The sequence below is a fragment of the Rhynchophorus ferrugineus genome, unplaced genomic scaffold (assembly GCF_030347505.1).
Source record: "Rhynchophorus ferrugineus isolate W39M unplaced genomic scaffold, kcgeb_rfMv2 rfM6, whole genome shotgun sequence".
NCBI classification, from domain to species: domain Eukaryota; kingdom Metazoa; phylum Arthropoda; class Insecta; order Coleoptera; family Curculionidae; genus Rhynchophorus; species Rhynchophorus ferrugineus.
In genome coordinates, this window is record NW_027472585.1 from 12,829,845 (window position 1) to 12,853,939 (window position 24,095).

The 24,095-nt window shown below is 31.6% G+C and overlaps 1 protein-coding gene across 2 annotated transcripts in view; it reads left to right on the plus strand.

Moving 5' to 3' along the window:
• LOC143198310 (uncharacterized) overlaps window positions 1–24,095 on the plus strand; it is a 170,488-nt gene that overhangs the window by 127,371 nt on the left and 19,022 nt on the right. For both annotated transcript variants that reach the window (XM_076407446.1, XM_076407447.1), the window contains exons 3-4: window positions 22,333–23,068; window positions 23,129–23,387. In XM_076407446.1, coding sequence (XP_076263561.1) covers window positions 22,333–23,068; window positions 23,129–23,387 — 995 coding nt within the window. The remainder of the gene's footprint in view (window positions 1–22,332; window positions 23,069–23,128; window positions 23,388–24,095) is intronic.

The window sequence follows — 24,095 nt, forward strand, 5'->3', positions numbered from 1 at the left end:
TAAGACTATTTATGGGCGTAATATATTGCTGGTTTTCAAACCTGCTTGGGATCAGCACCGCTGAAAATATTAACAACTAAAGATCAGAGATCAAAGCAATAAATGGCATAATTTTCCTTTACATCGCCAGACCGCTGCAACAGATGGGAGTTTAAACGAAACACCAACGATATCACACGGTACCTATTTATATTTAAATAAATTTAAATAATATTTTAATCGAAATATATATATATATATATATATATATATATATATATATATATATATATATATATATATATATATATATATATATATATATATATATATATATATATATATATATATATATATATATATATGTATATATATATATTTATATATATATATATATATATATGTATATATATATATATATATATATATATATATATATATATATCTATGTGTGTATGCGTATGTGTGTGCGTGTTTGCATAAGTCTGTATTTTAATAGATATTCCAATTATAATATATTCATCCTTGTCAGGTCATGTATTGTTATCAACCACATTTTTACCCATATACAATTTTATTCAACTTTTCCATGTTTTTTGAATAAATCTTGACTATTAGGAATAATATTATCAATTTAAGTGTCAACAATATCTCTATATTACTGCGATAAAAAATAGTGAGACATTATAAAGTCATGGCACTTATTACTGTCCCCAATGAACATTATTTCAGTGCCAAGTATCGTTCTGATGAAGTTATTCATAACATATATTCCTAACCATTATATTTCTTCTCAAAAAAGCTCACATTTGTCTGCTCTCTGCCCTAATTACCTAATTAGCCTAACTATTTCCTAACCTCAAGAAAATAAGTGCAGGGCAGTAACCCTGTTAAATTAAAAGACGCGATTAAAACCAAACTGAATAGGATTTTAAAAGACATTATTATGAAAGCGAATATAATTTCAAAGGAAACAAAATAAATAAAAAAGAATAAATAAATAAATTTGCATATTATATCAATATTCTTCAAACATAGTCAAACCAATTTTTCATCATTGATATTCCCAGTGTTATGTATTATTTTATAACTATGTGAAGAACAGTCTATAGTAACCGTACTATCTATAACAAATAGATCTTCCCACACAGCCTTATAATTAGTTTAGATTTAAATAGTGCTTGTGAATTGATGGAATTGAGAGCTAGTGAACCCCTGGACAACTATAACCAAATATTGTATTAAAAACGAGGTCACTTATCTAAGATTCCGCACTATCTTCGCTCACTAATTGATCAATCCAAAAGGGCAAGTACTCATATATTTTCTAAATATTAATCTTTACCCGTTACAAAAATAAAATTTTTATAAAATGAACAAATACTATCATAATGAATATTATTTTTTAATTAATTTAATTAAAGTTAACTTTAAAATATAATAACTTTTACATAAATTTTTTCATGCGGAACCAAAGAGTCTAAACTAACTGTAAAGTTCTATAAATATTGGGGAGTCAAATGAATGAAAACATATTTGAGGTTTCATTAGTTATATGTGACTAATTACACGACATAATAAAAGAAGCCTATAGAATAATATAAAGGGACTGGGTATATAAATATTGTATAACGTTGAATGAGATTATTATAATACTGATATTTTTACGGTGACGGCAGTTCCAGATACATCAATATTGTATGTTCTTCGATTTTATTCAATTCGTCTAAAGTTAAATTCTCGATGTTTTTTTACTATAGTTTTCAGTTCAATGTCGTACTTAATGCGTAGATTTCAAAATACAAACTATACATTTCCAAACACACCACAATATAGTTTATCCTTCTTGTTAGACCCATTAACACTTTCCTCCCAGTCACTTAAGAAATTAATACAGTTTGAAAATCAATGATAATGAATTTCGCTACTTAGAAATTTGACAAACGATCAGAGAAAATAATATATAGATGAACGTTCAATAATTTCAAACTGATTTTCTATTCATTGGCGATTTTTATGACCTCACGCTTCATAAAATAAATAAAACATCAGTCATTAATAATTTATTTTGCTTCATATTGATGTCACGGTGCGTTTACTTTTGTAACGAAAGCTCTTTCAACGAGAAATTATTGTCGTTTCCTATACGGGATATTACAAAATTAACATCAATAATTTAGTGTTAGTCCCGTTATAAGGCAAAATATAACCAAGTAATAAAAAGAGTTTTAGGTCAAAAACCCCACGGCCTTAATAATTAAAACTCGACAGTGTGGTTTTAACAGGATGAAGCTATCTGTCGCACGCACGCCTAACGTCATCAATATAGATTCACCATCGAAAGGAATGATATTCAGTTACCACCAGTGTCCGAACCTGCCACTGACAATTGTTTATTAGATTACAAATGTAACATACCCCAAAAAAATGGAACATCAAACTTGCAAATGTCTGGTTTACATAAATATATTATTGCTGAAGGTATAGTCTCGATCTCATGACTATTTGACCAGTTAATAAACGTATAAACTTTTATTTACTTTACTTTGTTTAAGACAAAACTTTCAAAACATTTTTTAAGCGGACTTTTATAGCCCACCCTGTATAAATTACAAGAAATTATATAAATTTTTATTAAAGTTTTATTAATTTTTCAGAATTATTAAAGTTTCGTCTAAAGCTTTCAGAGTTATGTATGAGGATCTTATTTAATATTATGAATTGAAAGAAATATAAGTTGGTATGCCCCTGGAAAGTGTGTTAGAACATTTTTACCTGATGTACCCAATGATATCCTGAGTTATTATACCTTAGCTGATGACTCTAGAAAGCAGCAATGAAATTGTAAACATCAATAAACTACAATTAGGAACACAAAAAATAAAAATTGCACCAAAGAATGGAGAGTTAGTTTAAATGATAACGAACCCTGTCAGAACAAATAATATCCAAGTATCAGGTCGAAGAAAGGAAAAAAATAACTGGATATTTATTTAGAAGAATGAATTTTCAGTAATTCTGTTCTGTCAACATACAATAAAGTGCTGCTGTATAAGACATCCTTAAGCCAAGAACAACAAGAACAACACAACTATATAGAACCAAGCAATCTGTACAATCTGTAATTTAACGGTTTTAGAACAAAATATAGAAGAGAACTCCAGGTAATTCAGAAATAGTGAACTCCATAGTGGTTTGCAAATGGGCACAATTAATTAGGGTATAACAAAGACTTAACCAGGGTCATGAACAAAGACTTTTTAACCATGTTAGTGTCAATGGTATAGGTTGGAAAAGTCTACTTAAGAGGACTTAAGAAGCCTTTTGAGCTGCTGTATTAGTGCAAAAGCAGATTAGGGTGCTAGTGTACACGTTAGTATTAATGTATGTAAGTAAATTGAACCTTAATTAGAATTTTAAGGTGAAAATCGTCAGATTTTGTTGCATCCTATTACTCACTGAATAATTAGTTATTTAGATTGTAGAATTTGTAATCACTGAGATATTGTTTAGTTAAAAAATGCATCCCTTGAAGAGCAAGAATTCTTTTGATTGGTTTGTTACCCGAAAGATGGGAAAAACTAGTAGCAATTAGTTCATATTCACATACTTGAAATACATATTCATAACAAATATTGTACAATATACTGATCAAGTTGGTTCTCCGTAAATTGTAAGCCGATTTTCAAAAATATTTTTTTATTCTAAAGAGTGTACTTGAGATTTGGTCCCATTGGAACCAAATCAGGATATATTGAACGGAAGGGGGAGGGGGGGGATGATCGATGCAAGCGCTGGCATTTCAAAGGCACGTACAATGTTTTCACATATGTTATATCGATAACAATCAGATCTTTGTGTATAATGTTATTGCTGAGTTGATGTGACGGAAAATCGGAAATCGTTCAGTGCAAAACCCATTTAGATTACATTTTAAGCATAAACTATAGCATACATGACGTCGTAGAAATATTGTACACAATTGCTTCTATGATGTAATGGTTAAAGCGTTTAGCTCCCGAACAGAGGTTATGGGTTCGAATTTTTATTTAGTTATTACAACGATTATTATGTACATATTTTATTTTAAAATATTTTTTTCGAGTTAAAAATCTAAGTTTGATTTTTCTTTAATTGTTAGTGAGTTCCTTGTTTATATTTCGAAGTCGGTTTAATTTTTTTGTTAAAAATATTTTAATTAATTACTTCAGAACATAAAATAAAAAAAACAAGATCTGAAAATCTGAATTCTCGGTAGTAAAACATATTTTCAGTTAATTTCAGTTAATTCTTGTAATTGAAAAGCTGAAAAAGTAACAAAACATTTATGGCAGATACAACCAAAAACGTATAATGCTAATGTGTGTTATTATTCTTTTTTTAGTTCTCCATTCTGTAATTTCACATTACTTTCATCAACCCATAAATTAAATTTCTCTTTCTATTTTTTCATGCAATTTGATTGCAAGCGTATAATTAACTATTCAATTATATTCAAAAGATAAATGACAATGTCCGATTTTTTTATGAATACTCAACGGTATCTTTACTCGTATTAATTTTCGTTTAATCTGAACGATTAGCCGCAAAGAAACATTGTCGTCGTGTTTAATTCCTGCCTATTATTTCATAATTTAGATAGTTTTTCAGTAAATTGCACTATCTGAACTATTAATCGCCGGTACAAGTACAATTATGTGGCAACCTCAGAATTCAAAAACTATTAATATTATGCGTTCGATTTGATATTGTTGCAACTAAAGCTTTTTCCTTTTTTCTTCGCCTGATCGATTAGCAGCTAGTAGTTAACATGTTCTAATTTAGATTTTATCAAGTTGCATTTCCTCAGCAGTTCAGTTATTTTCATAATTTAAAAAATATAAAATTTCATTTTAAAATTACATTTTATTATATATTTAATAACAAATCTTTTAAAATATTAGTTCCTTGTATATTTTATATGGTGTATATATATAGTTTATGTATGTATAACACACCATTCAGTAGACGTCAATCTAAAACCATTTTCTTAAATATTATTCAACATACCTACAAATTAATACACTAATATCAAAAATCCTCTATCTGTCTTCTTGATATATTTTAGTAGAACTATTTATTTTCTGCCACCTTGGAGATCTTTTACTGATTGTTATTAAAAATTCCAACGAAATTTTCATGTACTTTTGTATAGCTCTAAAGAACACTGTAAATTATCAAGTTATTATCATTTCAGTGAGTTTTGTGTGATTTTCTGAAAATTGACAACTTTGATCGGTCTTAGCACAATAATTGTTTATATAACCACGTTTAAATTCAGCACACTTGTTAATAGCAATTGATGCGGACTTTCAATAAAGCTTCAGCACTATTTTTCCTTATAAAAAATAAGATTATTTGTCCGTTTTTTAATAAAAAAAAACTTATTCCGTTACAATCGTTGCTATTTGAATAAACTGCCAGATATAATATAATTGCACTGACATAAAATAAGCAGGAGTACCCTATACTTATTAGTACTTAAGTACTGAAGAGTATGTACTCATTTTCCACACAGCATTTTATACAAGTAATACAGCTTCCTTCTCCGCCGGTAAAAGTCCCAACACCATCCGCGACTAACTGAAATCTAACTGAATTAGGCTATGGCGTGGTACCAATTCTGGCGGCTGCAGATTAACCCAAAAACTCAGGCTATTCTGTTCCAACATAAGGAGTTCCACGCGAGGAGAAGTTAAAACGGTCAGCGAAGAAAGAAAAACACTAAGCATTTTATATATATGCTGATAAAACTGGATAATTGTTGAGTAGCCACTTATGCTAAGCTGTTTAGTTAATATATTTATTAAAAATGAAACTAACAGGCAAGAAGGAAGCAGCGTGTGCGTTGATAATCTTTTCAGCTCAAAAAGAAATTTATTGAGAAAAAATGGTACATTATGTATTAATCACAATATATCCCATCGTTTTCTATTGATTTTTCTCGCTTTTCTGGCAACATAGCAATATAGTATCATAGGAATGCATTATGCTAGTTTGTCACTCGATCACCATCGATCAACAGTAAATCCGTTGCAAATGTTGGTGACCATTGTCATGTAAGTGGATGTATTTGCTATTGTTGATGTTTTTGCAACAACCATAATTTATCTCGGTTTTAACAGCACATAAGTCACTACACCTTGCTGATCTTACTATATGCACAGTATACTTCGCAACATTGGTAAAGCCCCGTGAAATATTAGAAATAAAAATATCCACAAAATTATAAGGTTAGTAATGGCCACCGAAGAAATAAAAATGTTTGCGAAAAAGCATCAGAGATCGCACGAACATAAAAACGGCTTAACGACAGGGAACTTACCCTGATGTCGAAGAGACAAAAATATTTCAAGAACTAATCTAGTTAAATTATGTGTGAAAAATGCGCCGTATTTTAAAGTTTTGTAGAGTTCACCTGTTCAGGACTGAAATTTTAAACCGGGACCAGGAATATGAAGAAAAAATTACTAGATAATTGTATTTTATAACAAGTTGTGTGCACTTTCTAAGTGAAAAATTACTATTTGTTAGCATATATATTATTCTAATTTACTAATAAATGTTATCTATATTTATTGTCTATGTTTGCTCGTAACAATAAACCTGACATAAAACTGTATCAATTAAATATTTTTAAAAATAAAAAAATTAGCACGCCACTGCCATCGTAACAATTTAATTAAATTTGACATCAGCCAATTTGTCAGTGGCAATGTCGCATCTATCACTGTAAAACAGAAAGTAGCCATTTCATTTTCTAATACGGTCGCAGATAAAGAACGACGAGTCGATATGGAGCATTTAGAATCATGTACGATTTTTTTTCTCCGATGATTATGAACGGTCAAATTAAGAGACACAGAAAAACCATTAATCCTTAACATGAAATATTGCCCGAAATTAATTGTCAAGATAGTGTCATATAGAGATTCATAAAAAAAATTATATATATATATATATATATATATATATATATATATATATATATATAATGATTTATTTTTAATTATATTTAATTATATCTTGTATTCTATAAACAATTTTTGCAACTTTAATTTAAAATCCCGAAATATAAAAGGTAACCCCCGTATAAAAACAAAAGCGCTAATATTCATGCGCGTTATCAAAATATTTGGCAGTATATGTATTCGATGCACATATCAAACAGTCATCTGATTACATATATATAATACAATGCGAAAGCGATTATAAGCAAGAAGAATACAAGTTCAAAGACATTTCATTACAATGTTAAACAATCGGAAGTCACGGATTATTAAATCGAAATTATACGATGAATTTTAAGAGGTCCCATTGTTTCGCCATTTCCAAACGCAGAACATTGCCATTACTTTTGGTCTTCGTCGTTTCCTACGGATAATTTCCTAAGGATTTTTTCATAAGGCACCAATTATGTACGATCGAAGTTAAAGATGCAATAAAAATCGACAATAGAAAAAAAGACTACTCTGGTACCTTCGTTCTGTATTCATGGCAGGTTTTTAAAAAACAAGGCATTTAAATTAAATGATCGAGTGTAATGAGGTTGGCTTCCCGATTCCCAATTTAAAATATATTGTTTGTTTATATAATGTTGTGGGAGAAAGTATAGTAAAACGTTTTCTAATCAAAACAGTTCAGTTTTTACATAAATACCATTTGTCTGATAATGTTAAGTTCATCAATCTGAATTGGTTAATGATATTTCCAAATAAATCATTTATAAAAGTACCTAAATATCAAAGAGATTCAGACTCTTGTTTGTGAACATATTTCTCCGTTATAAAACACTTGTAATATATTAACAGATCAACTAAGTTGACAATAAATAAAAAAGTTTCAAAAGATTTCACTGATTCATCTGTCAAAAAAAGACTTTTATAATAAAATGATTAAGCGTAATGATGTTGATTTTTCAATTTCCAATTTATAAAGTGTTGATTATTTACACAATGTTTTGAAAGAAAGTATTTTAAATTGTTTTCTAGTAAAAAATCTACAGTTTTTATAATAATATAATTTTCATAGTGTCGAATTGGTCGGCGCAGTGGTAGAGTCAACGGGACGGTCCACTTACTGTTGCAATAGTCGCAGGTTCCTGCTGGGGCATGGACGTAAATTTATGTTTGTGATTGTCCTAGGCTAGTGCAACATCTAACAGAGAAAATTATTCCAGTGACGCCAGTAATACGATTGGGTAAGACTCGATATCTTCTGAGATGACTTCTAAATGTGTGACTCGCCAGTCGGTAGGCTTAATACCGAGGACCGTAGGTCAACCCACGTTAAACATTCGGTCCAGTCCAGTATTTTAAAAGTATTAGTACAAAGGAGAGTAAAAGCAATATTTCCAAAAATATCACTTATAAAAACAGCTCAATATTGAATAGATTCGATCTCTTGTTTATGGCCATATTTGTTCGTTATAAAACTTTTGTAATATGTTAACGTATCAACTAGAAAAGCTTAAAAAACTTGGAAGGTGGATCTCATATGTCCAAAACTGAATACAAGTTAGAATAAGAATGACCACGTACCTTACACTGTTTATCTAACAAAATAGACTTTTAATTTGAATGATTAGGTGTAATGATGTTAATTATTCGAATCCCAATTTAAAAAGGGTTGGTTGTTTACATAATACTTAGGGAGAAAGTATAGCAAAACGTTTTCTAGTCAAAATCCTTCGGTTTTTATATAAATACCAGTTGAACGATAATGTCAAGTTCATCGATCTGTATTGGTTAATGACATTTCCAAAAATATTATTTATAAATACACTTAAATGGTGAAATAATCTTATTTCTAAACATTGTTTTTTCGTTATAAGTGACATTAGAAGTCACATGTTAATAGGTTAACTAATACTAATAAATGAAAAGATTCGAAAATATGTAAGGTGGGTCCCCATATGCTCACCTTTGATCATAACCTAGTTACATATATGAATACGTGTCTTTTATGATCCAATGAAAAATGGACTTTTTATGGAAATTGGAAGTGGTAGTCCGAAAGTGGAAGAGAAACTGCTTGACAATATCTGACCTCATGAACCTTTTGATCTTCTGCCGTACGTAACTTATTTACCAGATCTTACTCTGTTTGATTACCATTTATTCTAATGAACGCACACCGCACAATATTCTGGATAACTAGTTCAAAACACTGAATTATTAGTAACTTGAGAGTTAAGTATCCATAATTGAAGAAATAAATACTGGCCAATATTTACATTATTGTGTATTATTTGTATGAAATATATTTACTAAAATAAATAAAGTTCAAAAGTTTTACACCTAATACTAAAAACCATTCAAATCATCATCATCAATCCAAGTCTACGTTCTGGAAGTGTATTTATTTCTCAACCAATACGCTGCTATTGGTATCTAAGGACTTCTAACATTCTTGAAGTAGTATGTACAGTTGGTAATCGTCCGCATTTGTTCTTGCCTTTGACAGTGCTGGTCTCCTATTTTTCTCATCGTTTTCGATGAATTTGATCTATGTTTCTCTTTTCTTCCATCCGTTCCTTCTCTTCCATGCCCATCATCTTAGGTTCAGCTTGCTATTTCAACAGTAGATGCCACTTGTTTCTCCAGTTTTACTGACCTCTGGTATTTGAACTCCTGCACTTACTCTAACTGGATCCTGTTGAAGTTTGCAATACCAAGCGATCCGTCAGTTGTCAATACTTTAGCCTTTTCTTTATTCATTCTCAATCAATCTATAGTACGAACTATATCATGAAGGATTTTATAAAACTCAATATATGTTTCAGCGAGTATATCAGAGAGCATCAGATCGGTTCAGATATTTGTAGCATCATATTGAAATTAACAAAAACCAGTCAAATATTTCGAGGGTCTACATTACTTTGTACGAAGGCACTTTTATGGTTTCAGTCAGTCTTACTCAAAGATTTGCTTTAGGAAATTAAAAAATCACACGTCAATATGTCGCGTCAGTATTAAGGATTTACCTTAAACATCGCATTTTAAAAGCCTCAAGTTTACTGATGTCAGAATATAATATTATACGTCGTATACATTATAAGTTACAAGTCAGTATGAGTAATAGAGAAGCGTTAGTAAAATAAGCCTTCGAAAGAGGAATTTTGGTCTTTATTATATTATTTCTTCTCTTCCATACCGATCATCTAGGTTCGGCTTACTATTTGCTTCTTCTATATTATTGACCTCTAGTATTTAAACACGTGTATTTGCTCTAACTGGATCCTGAGTTTACAAGACCAAGCGATCCGTCAGTTGTCAATACAGAGGTCTTTTCTTTATTCATTCTCAATCAATCTGCAGTACGAACTATATCATGAAGAATACTATAAACCTCGACATCTGTATCAACCAATATATCAGAGAGCATCAGATCGGTCCAGATGTTTGTAGCATCATATTGAAATCAACAGAAACCAGTTAAATATTTCGAGCATCTACATTGATCTGCAAAAATGCTCTTTTATGGATTCTATCATTCTTAATAAATGTATTTCAGTCTTATAAAAATCACAGGTCAATATGTCGCGTCAGTATGGCGCTCATCATTCATGATCGTGCCAGAAACACTTGACAGGACTGACACCTTTCAGAATCGATTGTTTTCCAATAAATTATTTACATTCTTTATCATTGAAATTACTGGGCATTCAGATATCTATTACGAAATAGTATCAATGATCCGTATAATTACGCAAGCGAGATGAAAACAGTTAGTTGGTTCGAGACAATATCAATGCTGTATATCGTTAATGTGGTACTACGATTCGCTCTATTTAGTAAGAATTCGAAGCGAATAGGTCGTACCAACGCTGGTTCTAGAAATGGCCTATTTATAAATTAATTGAATTATTGTGGTAATTGATTAAAATTACGCGAGAACATATGCTGATAAAATTGGATAAATGTTAAGTAGCCAACATGGTGCCATGAAATATATCATTCAGCTGGTGAGTTTACATATTTAGCGTAAAAGGAAAAAATAACACAAGGCGAAATTATCCAGTAGCTATAAAACAGTTGTTCGAGATGATTTGGGTAAATAAGAAAAATAAAAATAGGTGGGGTAAAAGAGTGTGTTAGATGTATATCTCCTAATCGTTTTTCGCAATGCACAGCATTTTGAAACCGTGTGCCACGCAGGTGTATTCTTCACAACTCTTACAATGTATAGCCACTATTTCTGATATTTTTGACAACAATGTAGTCCAGTTTGTTCAACACGCGTCCGTAGATAACTGCAGTAACAATTTCATCTGGTACACCTTCTAATGCCAATCCGAATATTCCTCTTTTACGTCTCGATGTAATAATAAGAGTTCTCTTGGACTATGACATTCCTTCTTAGGCTTGGAATTCTCATCGTAGATCAATTTTTCATCGACAATCGCTACAGAATTTCTTTTTTTCCTTGAGCAAGGTTTGCATTTTCAGTTACTTGGTGTAGTAACCATTCGAATGTAAACATCTGGAAGAAGTTAATTCAACAACTGGTAAGCGGTCTAAAATTTCTTTAAGATTTTAGACTAGGTTTTTGTCCAATAAGTCTTGCAGTTCATTATCTATTTCGTGACTTTTTAATGGTATCAAAATTACTACCTTTAAGTCGTCGAAACCAGAACCGAGAGAACATCATCATCTTAAGCTTCTAAATGTGTTTGATGAAGTTCTGTAACATATTTCTTCAAATCAAACAATAAACTCTAAAAACTGCATTTTTCGACTTAATATTAAAATGGTACCGAAACATAATTAAAAAATTAGTATATTTGTTTTAATTTCAAAGTTTCAAAAATTAATTTTTAATATGTTTTTGTTTTAAAGGAATTGATTGTAATTTCTGTAACATAACTAAACATCCTCTATTAAGTTGTTTCTTAATAGATGGCATCAAGATCTTAAATCTTCTTTTCATTCCTTGCGATCTTCAAGAGCTATTAACTTATGTAAAAATATAAACAATACATACTCCTTTTCATACTAAACAATACAAATTGCAATTACGAATAGTATTATGCTAATAACGTTAGTAAAATGTTAAGAGGAAAATAATGATCGATGAATAGTAAAAGTCACACTTTTACTCTTCCATACTTCCTTGTTTTTGATCTACGATTTTTCGCGTGCATTATTTATGATCGGCATTTTGTTTAAAGGTCTCGGATGAGCATGTCTGTTATATAACTAAACCACTTTAATGACAGTGATCTTTTGTACTACAAGTTTTATAGTCGTACGTAAGTAATGAGTATCTTGGTAATAGAATATATTAAAAAATAATTATGGTTAGAAGTACAAGTGAACTTAAATTTCGAAAAATACTTTTAAGGATATAGGCTGAAAGGGTTAAGCTTTGAAAATATAAAAAAAAATTCTTCAAATTTCTACACAAAAATTGGAGTGAGCGGATTGTTTTCAAATTTATAGTACATATTATTTGGACAACAAAATTACGTCAAAAATTGTTTAACTATTTACATTTACTTGTCATTACAATAATAACTGTTATCTAATGTATTCAGAATACCATACATATAATGATCATAAATAACAATATATTCCAAAAAGTTGGCGCAAAAAAATTGTTTTTTATGAATTACATGTATATCTTCCTCCAATAAATCCTCCTTGGATACATTTATATCAACAGTTTTTTCAGTTTTTAAAGCAGATGTTCATTTGGATTTCTGAAATGACATTCTAAGCATTTTTTATCTAGTTCATCTTTCGACAGCAAATGTAATTTACTTAAAATTCATTTAAAATATTCTTCGGAATTTCAATAGCACTAGACCACATACATCTTTAAGAATTTATCAAAATTGAGACTAGTTGGAAAGTTTTGATACATCTTCATTTCAGCTCTGATCTTTCCTGTCAGACTATCATTTGTTTACGGCACCTGTATTAAAGGTTGATTTATGACTGAAGAAAATAATTAATGGCAAATGAATATGAACAAATCCTTTTTGCAAAATATTTAAAAATAAGAAAATAATTTTTCTTTACCTATAAGTATGGTTTTAAAAAAGGATGAGTTCAAATCAGTTGGTAAATATACCTTGACCAACCCAAAAATTTCGAAGAGAAATAAATTTAAGCTTAAACCAAATGAAATGAAATCAAACATGAAACAAATTATCCTTCTTTTAACAAAATGATCCGAAATTATCAAATTACGAGCCAATAAAACAAACACCATTTAACAATTTTGCTTTTCTTGTTTGATTAAGGGAAAGTACAGGTCATTCTTGTTTACAAGTTTTTACCATATAAAGAATAACATATAATTTGACTGACTTTATAATGACACTAAAAAGTTAGATTTTACAATTATCAAAAGACTTATTTTCTTGCTGATGTTATTATAGGACGTGTCACAATTCGCATGAATCTAATACAAATAAATTAAACCCTAAGGATAGGTCAAAAGCGTTTGTTAATTTCTTGACAAAATTAACTCTGGAAGGGTATGTAGACTTTTCTTAATTGCAAATCATAATACTGTTGCAAATTGTGACATTGCAACATGACTACCCTAGCGACTCGGGATTGAAAGAATTGAGTTGAATTGATTTATATATCTTGGAAATTCCTTTTATACATGTTTCAGTGATTTAGTATGGATTGTGGATTTAGAAACTAATGACAGCCTCGCTTCTCAATGTATTTAATAATTTCTGGCATACCATGAGACATCCAGAATCATACTCTAAATCTAATTTTGAAATATTTAGTTTTTGTTATCTTGGATGGTTTGGGGAATCGATACTTGATATATAGAATTTATAATATGTGAAAGGATATTAAACACAAAACTATTATTTTACGGAATGAAGAGGCGACTTCCTAAACAGGACCCAAAGCGACACTGACGGTTCTTATCTATTAGAAAACAGACCCCTCGGCCTTACTCGTTCTCCATTCAGGTATATTTAACACAGATAACCAGATAGTCAGGTCCGTATTACAAAACACCTCTCTCCTAAAGAAACGGACATCTGGACGGCTTATTATTACTATAAAAATTGTTTTTGTGTAGTGAAGATCTTCAAAATGCCTCTGTTTCAGACCAAATGTCCATGGTATCCCTATACAGAATAGTTTTCCTAATTTTGGTGAATCCAGATTCCAGTAGCCTTTAGTAGCCGTTCACCCTGAACTGCAAGCTTCTGTCCAAATTCGAGTAGACTATTTCATTTTGCAGCAACCCCAGGCAGCCTTTGGTGGCCTTACACTTTGAACAGTGATGCATGTGCTGAGAATCCACGGACTAGGGGTGTTTTTAAAGCTTGAATGTTTCTTACTTCGAATAGTTTATGGCTAGCGGTCGTTGAGCACCACCAATCCACCTCTTGTGAGCCTTTGGCTCCAACAGCGATACTTTTGCACGAATTCCACTTGATAATAATTGGTATAATTTGTGACAAGGAATCGTTGAGCATCCCCAATACGTCTTTTGTGGTTTCAGAACTGCAGCTGCGATAATTCTTCCCGATTTCCACGTAATTATACCAAAAGACACTTCGAGTAACTGCGCAAAGATTGCCAAACCAACGTCAACCGACATTCTTTTCTTGATAATTAATTCGATTTCCGGTTATACGAATTAATTCAAAAGAGAACATCTTTATGGTCTCTCCGCAATCGTACCGCCTGCGCCAGTTATAATATGTTAAAGTGTTTAGAAAACAAAATCTATTAATTTACTTCAAAATATTATTTTATTTCAGTGAAAAAAGGTGAACTTATTGAATGGCAATACTAAGTTATACTGAGGGTTCTTATTTATTAGAAAAGAGACCCCTCTGTCTCCCTCATTTACAGGTATTTTTTAAACAGATGGCCGGCTAGTCAAACCGCTATTATATAACACATACAGCTTGATATACAAGAATTTTATTTCAGATTGGTAGTCAGCTTGAAATACGCAGCAGATTTGCTAGTTGCCTTTGTGTAGGTATAATTCTTCTGGCCAAGAATTTTAATATTGACGCTTTGCAAAAAAAAGTAAATATTTAAAGCAATTAGTAAGTTAAATTTTATTAACAAGGAACTCCAAAGACAACAAAAATTTTATCGATGCAGTTATTACAGGAGATGTCAAAATTGGCATGAAGCCAATAAAATTTTAATTAAACCATTAACGATACTGTGATGGCTTGGACAATTTTACGAGACCAACAACGCCTCCGATCATTTACCAAAGGCTCTTGCAGTAGCGTTACGCGTAATGCAGTTATTGCATTTTAAGCTGTAACGATACGGGACTTCGTTATATTACACAAAATGTCAGATGCTCATAAACGTTTTAATTTACGACCGGTTAAATTGTTTCGGGTGACTTTTACATTTATTAAATAAAAATGTTGCACTTTTTACGATGTGCCAAATCGCCAGGTAAACATTCGGTCGCAATTCGCTCGTAAACGTTTTATATTCGTCAATTGAGCATACTCTCGTTAAATTATGTAGAACAAGAATGCAATAAAATGGTGATAAAATCAAAATATCATACAAATATATCATTATATTAACTATATGATGTCCAATCTTCAATCTGTCCAATAAGTTTCTCATAAGAGAGTACACTTTTAAAACCTTACCAGAAGGTTTGAATTCTCTTTCGACAAGCCTAGGTTTTGAATAAAATCGCTCAGTTCCGCTAACTCAATCTAGTTTATAAAATAAAATTTAACCATCTAACCAAAATCAATCTCAAAGATTTGTTAGGCTCTTCCATTATGTAATTTCGAAATAATTTTGAACCTCATTATTTTCCGGGAGCGTAGAACTTGATAAAGATTTTCTTTTGTTCACTGGCATAGAATATGTTATGTTTTATTTCTTCCCACAAAACGAAATGAAGAGAAGAAGCTCCTTTTTTCTTGTCAAATAACTCTGACAACATCACTGTTCGAGTTTTTATTGCAAAATAATTCTGCCCTAAATAATCTGTACAAAATCGAAATGTTATTTCGTACAATTTATGTACTGAATTGAATATTTTCTTGGCATTTTATATAAACGTTTTCTCTCAATTCAGAAATTCAACAATATTGTGAATATATAATATAGTAATGCGATCATAAACATATGAATAATTGTTATAATCTATAAACATATAATTTGATTGACCTATAATATATGTTGCTTCCAAAAAAAATTCTACAACAAAAAAAATTTCTGTGATAAATAAAATATTTTTTAAATTGTTGTCTTAACAGGAACCAACAGAATACAAAACAAGCCCTAAGAATATCATTAAGCGGTCTGATCAATATTTTGATTTAAATTTAAAAATAAATAGTTAAAAGCTTGTCAAGGAATTAAAAACATTTTGTTCATTGGTGTATTACAATTACAAGCTTTAACCAAAGTTGGTGAACCAAGGTATATTTAATCCACTATGATGTAAAAATTAATTTTCCCTGAAGCAATAAACATTTTTAATATACCTTTTGGGTCAGCTATGTATAAAAAGTAATACGACAAAATTGACTTACTGAAGGAAAATAAAATAAGCATTATTCGCCATATATAGCTACTTCTGACATTCAAATGTTTTATCCATTTACTTACTTCTCACTTCTGTAACTGCTTTCAAAAACGTGTATCCACCAGGCTGTATTATATCGATTTCAAAAAGTGATAATCCCAAATAATGATACTATGGTCGTTCACACTACCTTCAATGTGATGCTGAAAATGTTCATGCGACTGTTACTCTTTAGTACTGTGGGACAACAGCTCTTCATTCAAATTCATCAATTTAGTTTTGGAACATAAACAGATACACCAAATCGAATTTTTAAATGTTTAAAAGCTCAAAGTTGCAATTTTGACCTTCATCGCGTTTGTTGTTTGATTTAGAAATATCTGCCGCTGAAGCCAATCAATTGAAAAATCATTTTGACGTCGATGGCAAAGAACCGCCTGGAGGGTCAAAGTTCGTAGATCACCTTGACCTAGTCCAGATTGTTAAATAATTATCACACAGTTTTATAGATGATGAATTAACTATTTTCTAGCGGTAACATGGGTGATTTAAAGCTGTTTCAACATACTGATTTTATTGGTTTCCAAGAATTTCGGATAGATTAGTGTGATTAAAAGGGGGTCTATTACAATGATCTGAAGCTCAAACAGGCACGATTCAGGTCCAAGAGAGACCTACATCGACGCCGAAGCGGAATATTCATGGTCATATGGTGTTTACATATGGTTAGATCAGTGAGGTGCAATGATATCAAAATAAACTGCATATTGTTGCTAGAAAGATATCTTGCAAGAGTTATAGACTATAACACTACAGCCCCAAAATTTAAAAAATATATAGTATATAAGTCTAAAAATATATCGGAAAAAAATATCCAACAGCTCCAATATTATATAAGGAATCGTCATTTATTTTACCCGATCTATCACATTTATATAATAGTCGTTTTTAAAAATTACTATATTAAAATGTTACAAGTACCGCGACTAGAACTCCAACTTATTCAGGAAACGTAACAGCCATCTAGTTTTAATTTAATGAGAAAGTTTAATTTATACACGGTCGAGTTTTGACATTTTTTTAGTCGAACTCAACACACCTATTTCGGGAAACTTAACGAGCCGTTTATGAAATATTTTTAAATTGACTTCTAAATCGATAAATTTCGCCGATATGCACTACAACAATTATCGGTAGAAAGTGCCATGTTACATGTGGTCACATAATATCAAGGAACGATATTACATGGCTTAATTTTTGTTATCGATGGTATTTACGAGCATTAGTTTGTCAGGGAATATGTATACTGTCGGTTAGTAAAGTTTATAGCGTGTTAGAAATTGGATAATATTTAACAGAAAGAAAATTATGGTATTAAATTTAAAACATTTTTATTGTTAAAAATTTCACCATTTTAATTTGATGTTTCAATTAAAATAGATCAAGTTTTCCTTGGACTAATGTCCATAGATGTCATCACGACAATTTAATACTTAATTTACAGATGCTTTAGTAAAACGAATTGTACTTCGAATTGCTTTGCTACCGACCGTATACACCTGATCTAGTCACCGGTGACTGCTGAGGGCATAGAAAAAATAATATAAACACCATACAATATTGTATATCTTCTTGCATATTGGGAACACTGCTTCCGTTCAAGTCTTGTAGGATATATTTTAGCGTATTATACGCTTCATTTGAGGTTTGTTGTTTCGCGAGCTTCTGTATCCAAGAAGAACAGTGTACTACCGAGGACAAGTAACCGCAGAATTCAAAACTAACTTAAGTAATTCTGTTTCGACAAAAACAGTACGTGGAGTTCCACAAAGTTAACGTCCATGGAAGGGTTGCCCTTTCTAACAGAAGCCAACGCTAAACTGCGAGAAAAGTGGCGAAACGATATGCTCCAATGAACCATCGTTTACCATATATTATTTCCTACAAAAGGTTGGATCTATATATGGAGTACATATAGCCATACAGAACATACAGTCGAGCATGGGGAAGGCGTTGTTATATCGTGGTATTCAGCTGGTCCTCCCAATCATATCACTGGCTGGATTACCGCGAATTATTATCTCAACATCATCAGTAAAATTCTTATTATGACTAACATATTGCGGGAAGACCTCAACGTAATTGAACAGCTATGAGCATGAGCAGCATGAGTTCTAAAAGAGATAAAGTGAACAGACTTTCATCTCCAACATCACTGAAGCGGATATTTTAATATAAGAATGGGACATCAGACTGCTCAAACCTTTTCCGCCCAGAACTGTAGCTATTTTAAAAGCAAATAGCGAGTCAACACCATAATTATAAATATCCCCTGTAACTGTTCGAAAACTTCAAAAGAACGCTCCAACGTTCTATCAAAAATGGTATAAAAATTAGAAATGCCTTGGACTGCATGTATTAAAAAAATACTTTGATGAATTTTGAAGTTGAATTTTGTTTAATAATTGTTGTTTTGTTAGTGATTAGGATAGTCTTTAGGACTTACTAATATTTTAAATGAATCTTAAACAATGTGTAATAAGGGGCGTCATTTAGTAACAGATGCCTCTATTAATATATTAAATCTCCATTACCTCTTAATCCATGATATCTCAGCTCTCTCGAATTATTTATGGACCAGTAAAAGCAAATAGAAGAAGTGTTACTTTTTCCATTTTTATAGATTTCATTTAATTATGAGTATGCCGGATAACATAAAATTTGTCTTTACAATAGCTTAAATCTAGATATATATCTAGGAGGACCAATAGATCCTAACTTAGTCGTGTCTCGAGTTTAATAAGGTACACAAACATGTACAATAACTACATTATACTACTCAAGATCAAATGGTTCGATTATTTTGATTCTTTGTTCTGTTCTGGTGTTATCCACGAGTTGCAATACTCGTCGATATTAACTTAAGAATAGATGTTTCCTCATGTCTCCGATACTCTTGATGTCTTGAGTTAGTCACCATCTGAAGGTTTCGATATTAGGATTCAGTCCTATAGTATCTAGGTATATTTATTATACCCCCTAGGACTTTACTCTGAACAACTTTCTTAAAGGATTTTGTTCCAATACATTATCCTACATTTTCAGTTCTTTCTTTTTTTTAATTTGTTCCTTCCAGAAAAGGTTTATATCAAGTGTCATTTCGGCATACCTAGCATTGTTCATACATGGATTAATGGCATTATTTATTGTTGTTGATGTTTGTGCAGTCTAATTGTCGATGAACTGTACATGGACATATGTACTTTGATTAATTTTTATTTTCCAGGTTTGAGTCCAATTATTTATATTATCACTATCCTGTTAGAATTTTCGGTTTGTTTCTTCCCAACACCAAGTATCAGAGTATCATCAACAAATGGACCCATGGTGATATTTTCGATTAGTGGTATATGAGTAAATCAAGTAAATAATTGGCCCTGATACACTTTCTTGTACTGACGTAATTTGTTAAACATCAAAGATAGAATATAAAGACAGAATATGAAGAAAATAGTAACTATCGATGTACACTAGTTTAATAAATAAAGAGATACAAAACTGATTCATATCGTACAGTACAGTTTCACAGAAACCTTAAAAACCATCTTTTAACTATTCGCTCAACTCAAACAAAATAGTTAAATACATTATATAAGCCCATAAAATGTTCACTTGAAGCACTAGGTGGAAACATTTCAAAGATCGTGTTATATAGTTTTTATTTCGAACCATATTGATTCAATAATCGATGAACTCACGCAATGACGCTGATATTTCGCAAAAGCGCATCTTCTCTCGCTTCGATAGCGAATTCGTGTTCAACGATTTCTTCGGCGTTCTATTTCACACAATAATCGTGACATCTAATCATCCGAAAGCAAAACACAACTCTTTGACGACACTATTCGTCTCTGTGTTAGATAACGTTTTAGTTTTCTGAAATATCTGAAAATGTAAGCAATTTAGCCGTTATTAACTTGACACTAATTAACGCATCACTCGTAAAGACTCTGTTTGTAATATAAATGGCGCCACTGTTGCAAAATATATGATGAATACGATTTATGAATAATAGTAACCTCCGAATAATTGGCATCAAAATTACAAGTAATTTCAACTGTTAGTTTACACATTACAATTGTTTTCACAAATAGCGTTTCTCGTTTTCGCGATGGTTCAAATTGATCATTTGTTGTCGGTAACGATCACTACTAACTGTTTTACCAGGTTTAAACAGTCCGTCATACACCACCCCGTGTAATTCGATTTTATGAACATTGTATTGGGACCAAAACGATATGCTTTTAGAGTCGATAGGCCGGCTTCGCCAGGCGACTATGATTTTGATGATTTTGTTTCACGTAGAGTTTTCAAAATAAATCCACTTTTCATCACCCGTCACTATTCGATGCAAAATTGACTTCCGATCATACTTTTGATGCAGAATTTCACAGACGAATTTCGATTTGTCATGTGCCTGTTATTCAATTGATCTGACACCCATTTTCCCGTCTTTTGTATTTTCCTCATGGCTCGTAATCGATCGCTAATTGTTACTTTTACTAAGGTTTAGTCCAATAGCTCTTGTAGACTCGCATCTTCAAACTTTCTCGGACTACCAGAACTTTCTTTATCTTGCACATCGAAATCACCACTTTTGAGTTATCAAAACCATGCCTGACATGTTTTTAGAGTTAGAGCATGTTCACCGTAAATTTTAAAAACAAACAATGACTTTTGGCAGCTTTTCTCTTTTGATTAAATAACAAAAGTAATGCGTGCTGCAAATGGATCTTTTTAGACACGAAACTTGACATTTTTAGAGATGTATAAATTTATGACGAAATTACTTTCATAAAATATAACATCTATAGCTTTGAAACTTGATGGCAGTAGAGTAAAATGGCATTGGTACCAAATCATAACATTTATTAACATTACCTAAGCTTAGCGATATCTGTTATAAAAAGCGGTAATAATTTTCCAGTACATCTGGTATTATTACTGGTGGATTAATAAGTCGAACCGGTCAAGCTCAAGGAGCTTTCTCCTCTCTAAAATGACACATGTGGGAAAGAAAAAATAATACAATCAAAACTAAAATTCACGTCCTTCGAACGCTTAAATTATCAGTCCTTCTGTATAGTTACGAGATTTGAATATGGTTACAATCTGACATATATAAGTTTGACGGTTTGCAAATACAGTGCTTAGTATCAATACACGATTGAAATCCAAAGAGGTAGATTCTGGTTTAGACATGTCTGTCGAATGAAATATGATCAAATTCTTCATAAACTCCAGTGACAATATCAAACTTTTAGAATCGAAAATGTAAAAACAGATGGATCGAATACAAATGATCGGAACGGTTGAACCAACAGTGACTCCAACAGCAGCGAATCGGATGCGAAGTTTACTTTCACTCCAAGCACCGGCTATAGAATCGTGAAGCACAGTTGCTCTGGCAACAAGAACCAATGACCACATACTATATGTTCAAATTAAACCTGACAGCAAAATGGTTGAATTGGCAATGATGGTTAAAGAAAATTATAATAATTACGCCTCAAATTGCTCCCAACCAAACAAATCTCAAACGCTGTCAACAACTAATAATTGTTTCATAGCTTCATAATCACATAAAAATGTTGCTCTTCGCTTCAGAACATTTGTCGTATAATTTTTTTAAAGAATCATTTGAACTATGCTGTTTAATGCCACATAACAATGCAACTGCAAATTCAACTTATTTTTTTTTACAAATAACAATATTTAAAGTTATTTCTTGTATTTCAGGGAACAACACCTATTCGATGTCTTCGAATCCATCATATCCACGCTGGAATCCAAACTTCAGCGCATCGAAAACCTGGACAAAGCCGTAGAACACCTGATGCGCCGCGTGGAAAGCTTGGACTCTCGAGTCAACAACAACATCGACAAAACCGAATCGGTCATTTCGAAACTGAGGAATTTGGACGTGAAGCTGTTCCAGTCCACCAACAAGAACCAGTTCGAGATAGTGACAGATAAAAGCATCGCGCAAGGAGATATGATCAATTTAAGCACGAAACTGATATCCTTAGATCAGAAAGTCAGTGATATCGATTCGAAACTCAACTTGTTGAAGAACCAGCTCGACCATAACTATCTACAAACCGATGATATACACGTGGAGGCTAGCGAAAAGAAACCAGTTAGCATGAACATTTTGGAAATATCCAAAGCTCTGAACGGAGACATTTTAACGCAAATGTCGAAAGAACTGGACGAATTGAGGGAAACTACCGATTCGGTTGATCGAAAACTTGATTATCACATCAATTTTGTCTCGGAAAAGATGAGCCAAGTGTTGCATATGATGACCGATGTACAAAACGCTATCGTTGATGACACCCCAACTTATATGAAGATTAACAGAAGTACTACAACGACTACAACATCTAGACCAGAAACTGGTCGATCGAGTAAAATTGACACCTTGGTAGAACATATGAAACCAATTATGTCAGTATCAGAAAAAATGGATGAGGTAAAATTAATAATAACTCTGATTCTCTGTATATTTACAAGTTTTGTTATCATATCCTAGGTATGGAACGTAGTAGTAGGCACAAAAAGCTCAGTAGATGACTTGGTACCAAAATCTGACGAACTCCTCACTCAAACTCAACGTCAGGAACGCGCCATCGGCGAAATTCACAATGATCTGCGCTCTAAAACCAATAAGATCATAGCTAACCTCGACAAAGTGGAGAAACGTCTCAAGAAACAAGAGGATGATGTGGCTACCCTCGCTCAACGACCCGTTCCTGCGGAAATACTTTTAGCAGAAACAAATTTAACACCAGGTATACAAGATAGTTAGAAATGAATTTTAAAATTTTATTTGAAATTTTATTTTTATTCTCCTTTATTATTTATCTAAACTAAAATAAGTATGAACAACTAAGAACGTGTCTTATCAGCATGTTATTGACCTCATTCGGATGCCTATAGACTTATTTGCTTGTCAAGCCTTTAGTTAGAACAATCCAGCTGATAAATGACCGCATACAATATGTTTTTTGAGAAAATATTGGCGATTATTCTTATTCCTAATTTGATTTCTGTTTCTTTACATTTTCTTTATTCATTCATATATTATTACAAGCCATTGCCGACTAAATTAGAATTTATAATTTATCACTACAGCAACACTTATCTAAAAACCCACTGGCTGATACTAACGTCTATAATAAAACAAAATATAGCAGCACTTATACAGCGTTTTTACCATGTAGTGCACTTCACTGCACAGCTACACATTAAATGATACATTACTTATATTATGTTGATTATAATACTTCTCGCATCGAGAACATCCCCATAATTGAATTCCATAGATCTCCAGGGTTTGTTTAGAGGGCGGTAACTTATTATGTACGGATAATTTCAATTGTTTTCCAAATAATCAATACATTTTTTGTATTTTAATTCCAGTTATTTAAACCATTCATTCATTCCAGTTATAACTATTTACATTTGATATAAAAACAAATATAAGAATAGTTCTTTCA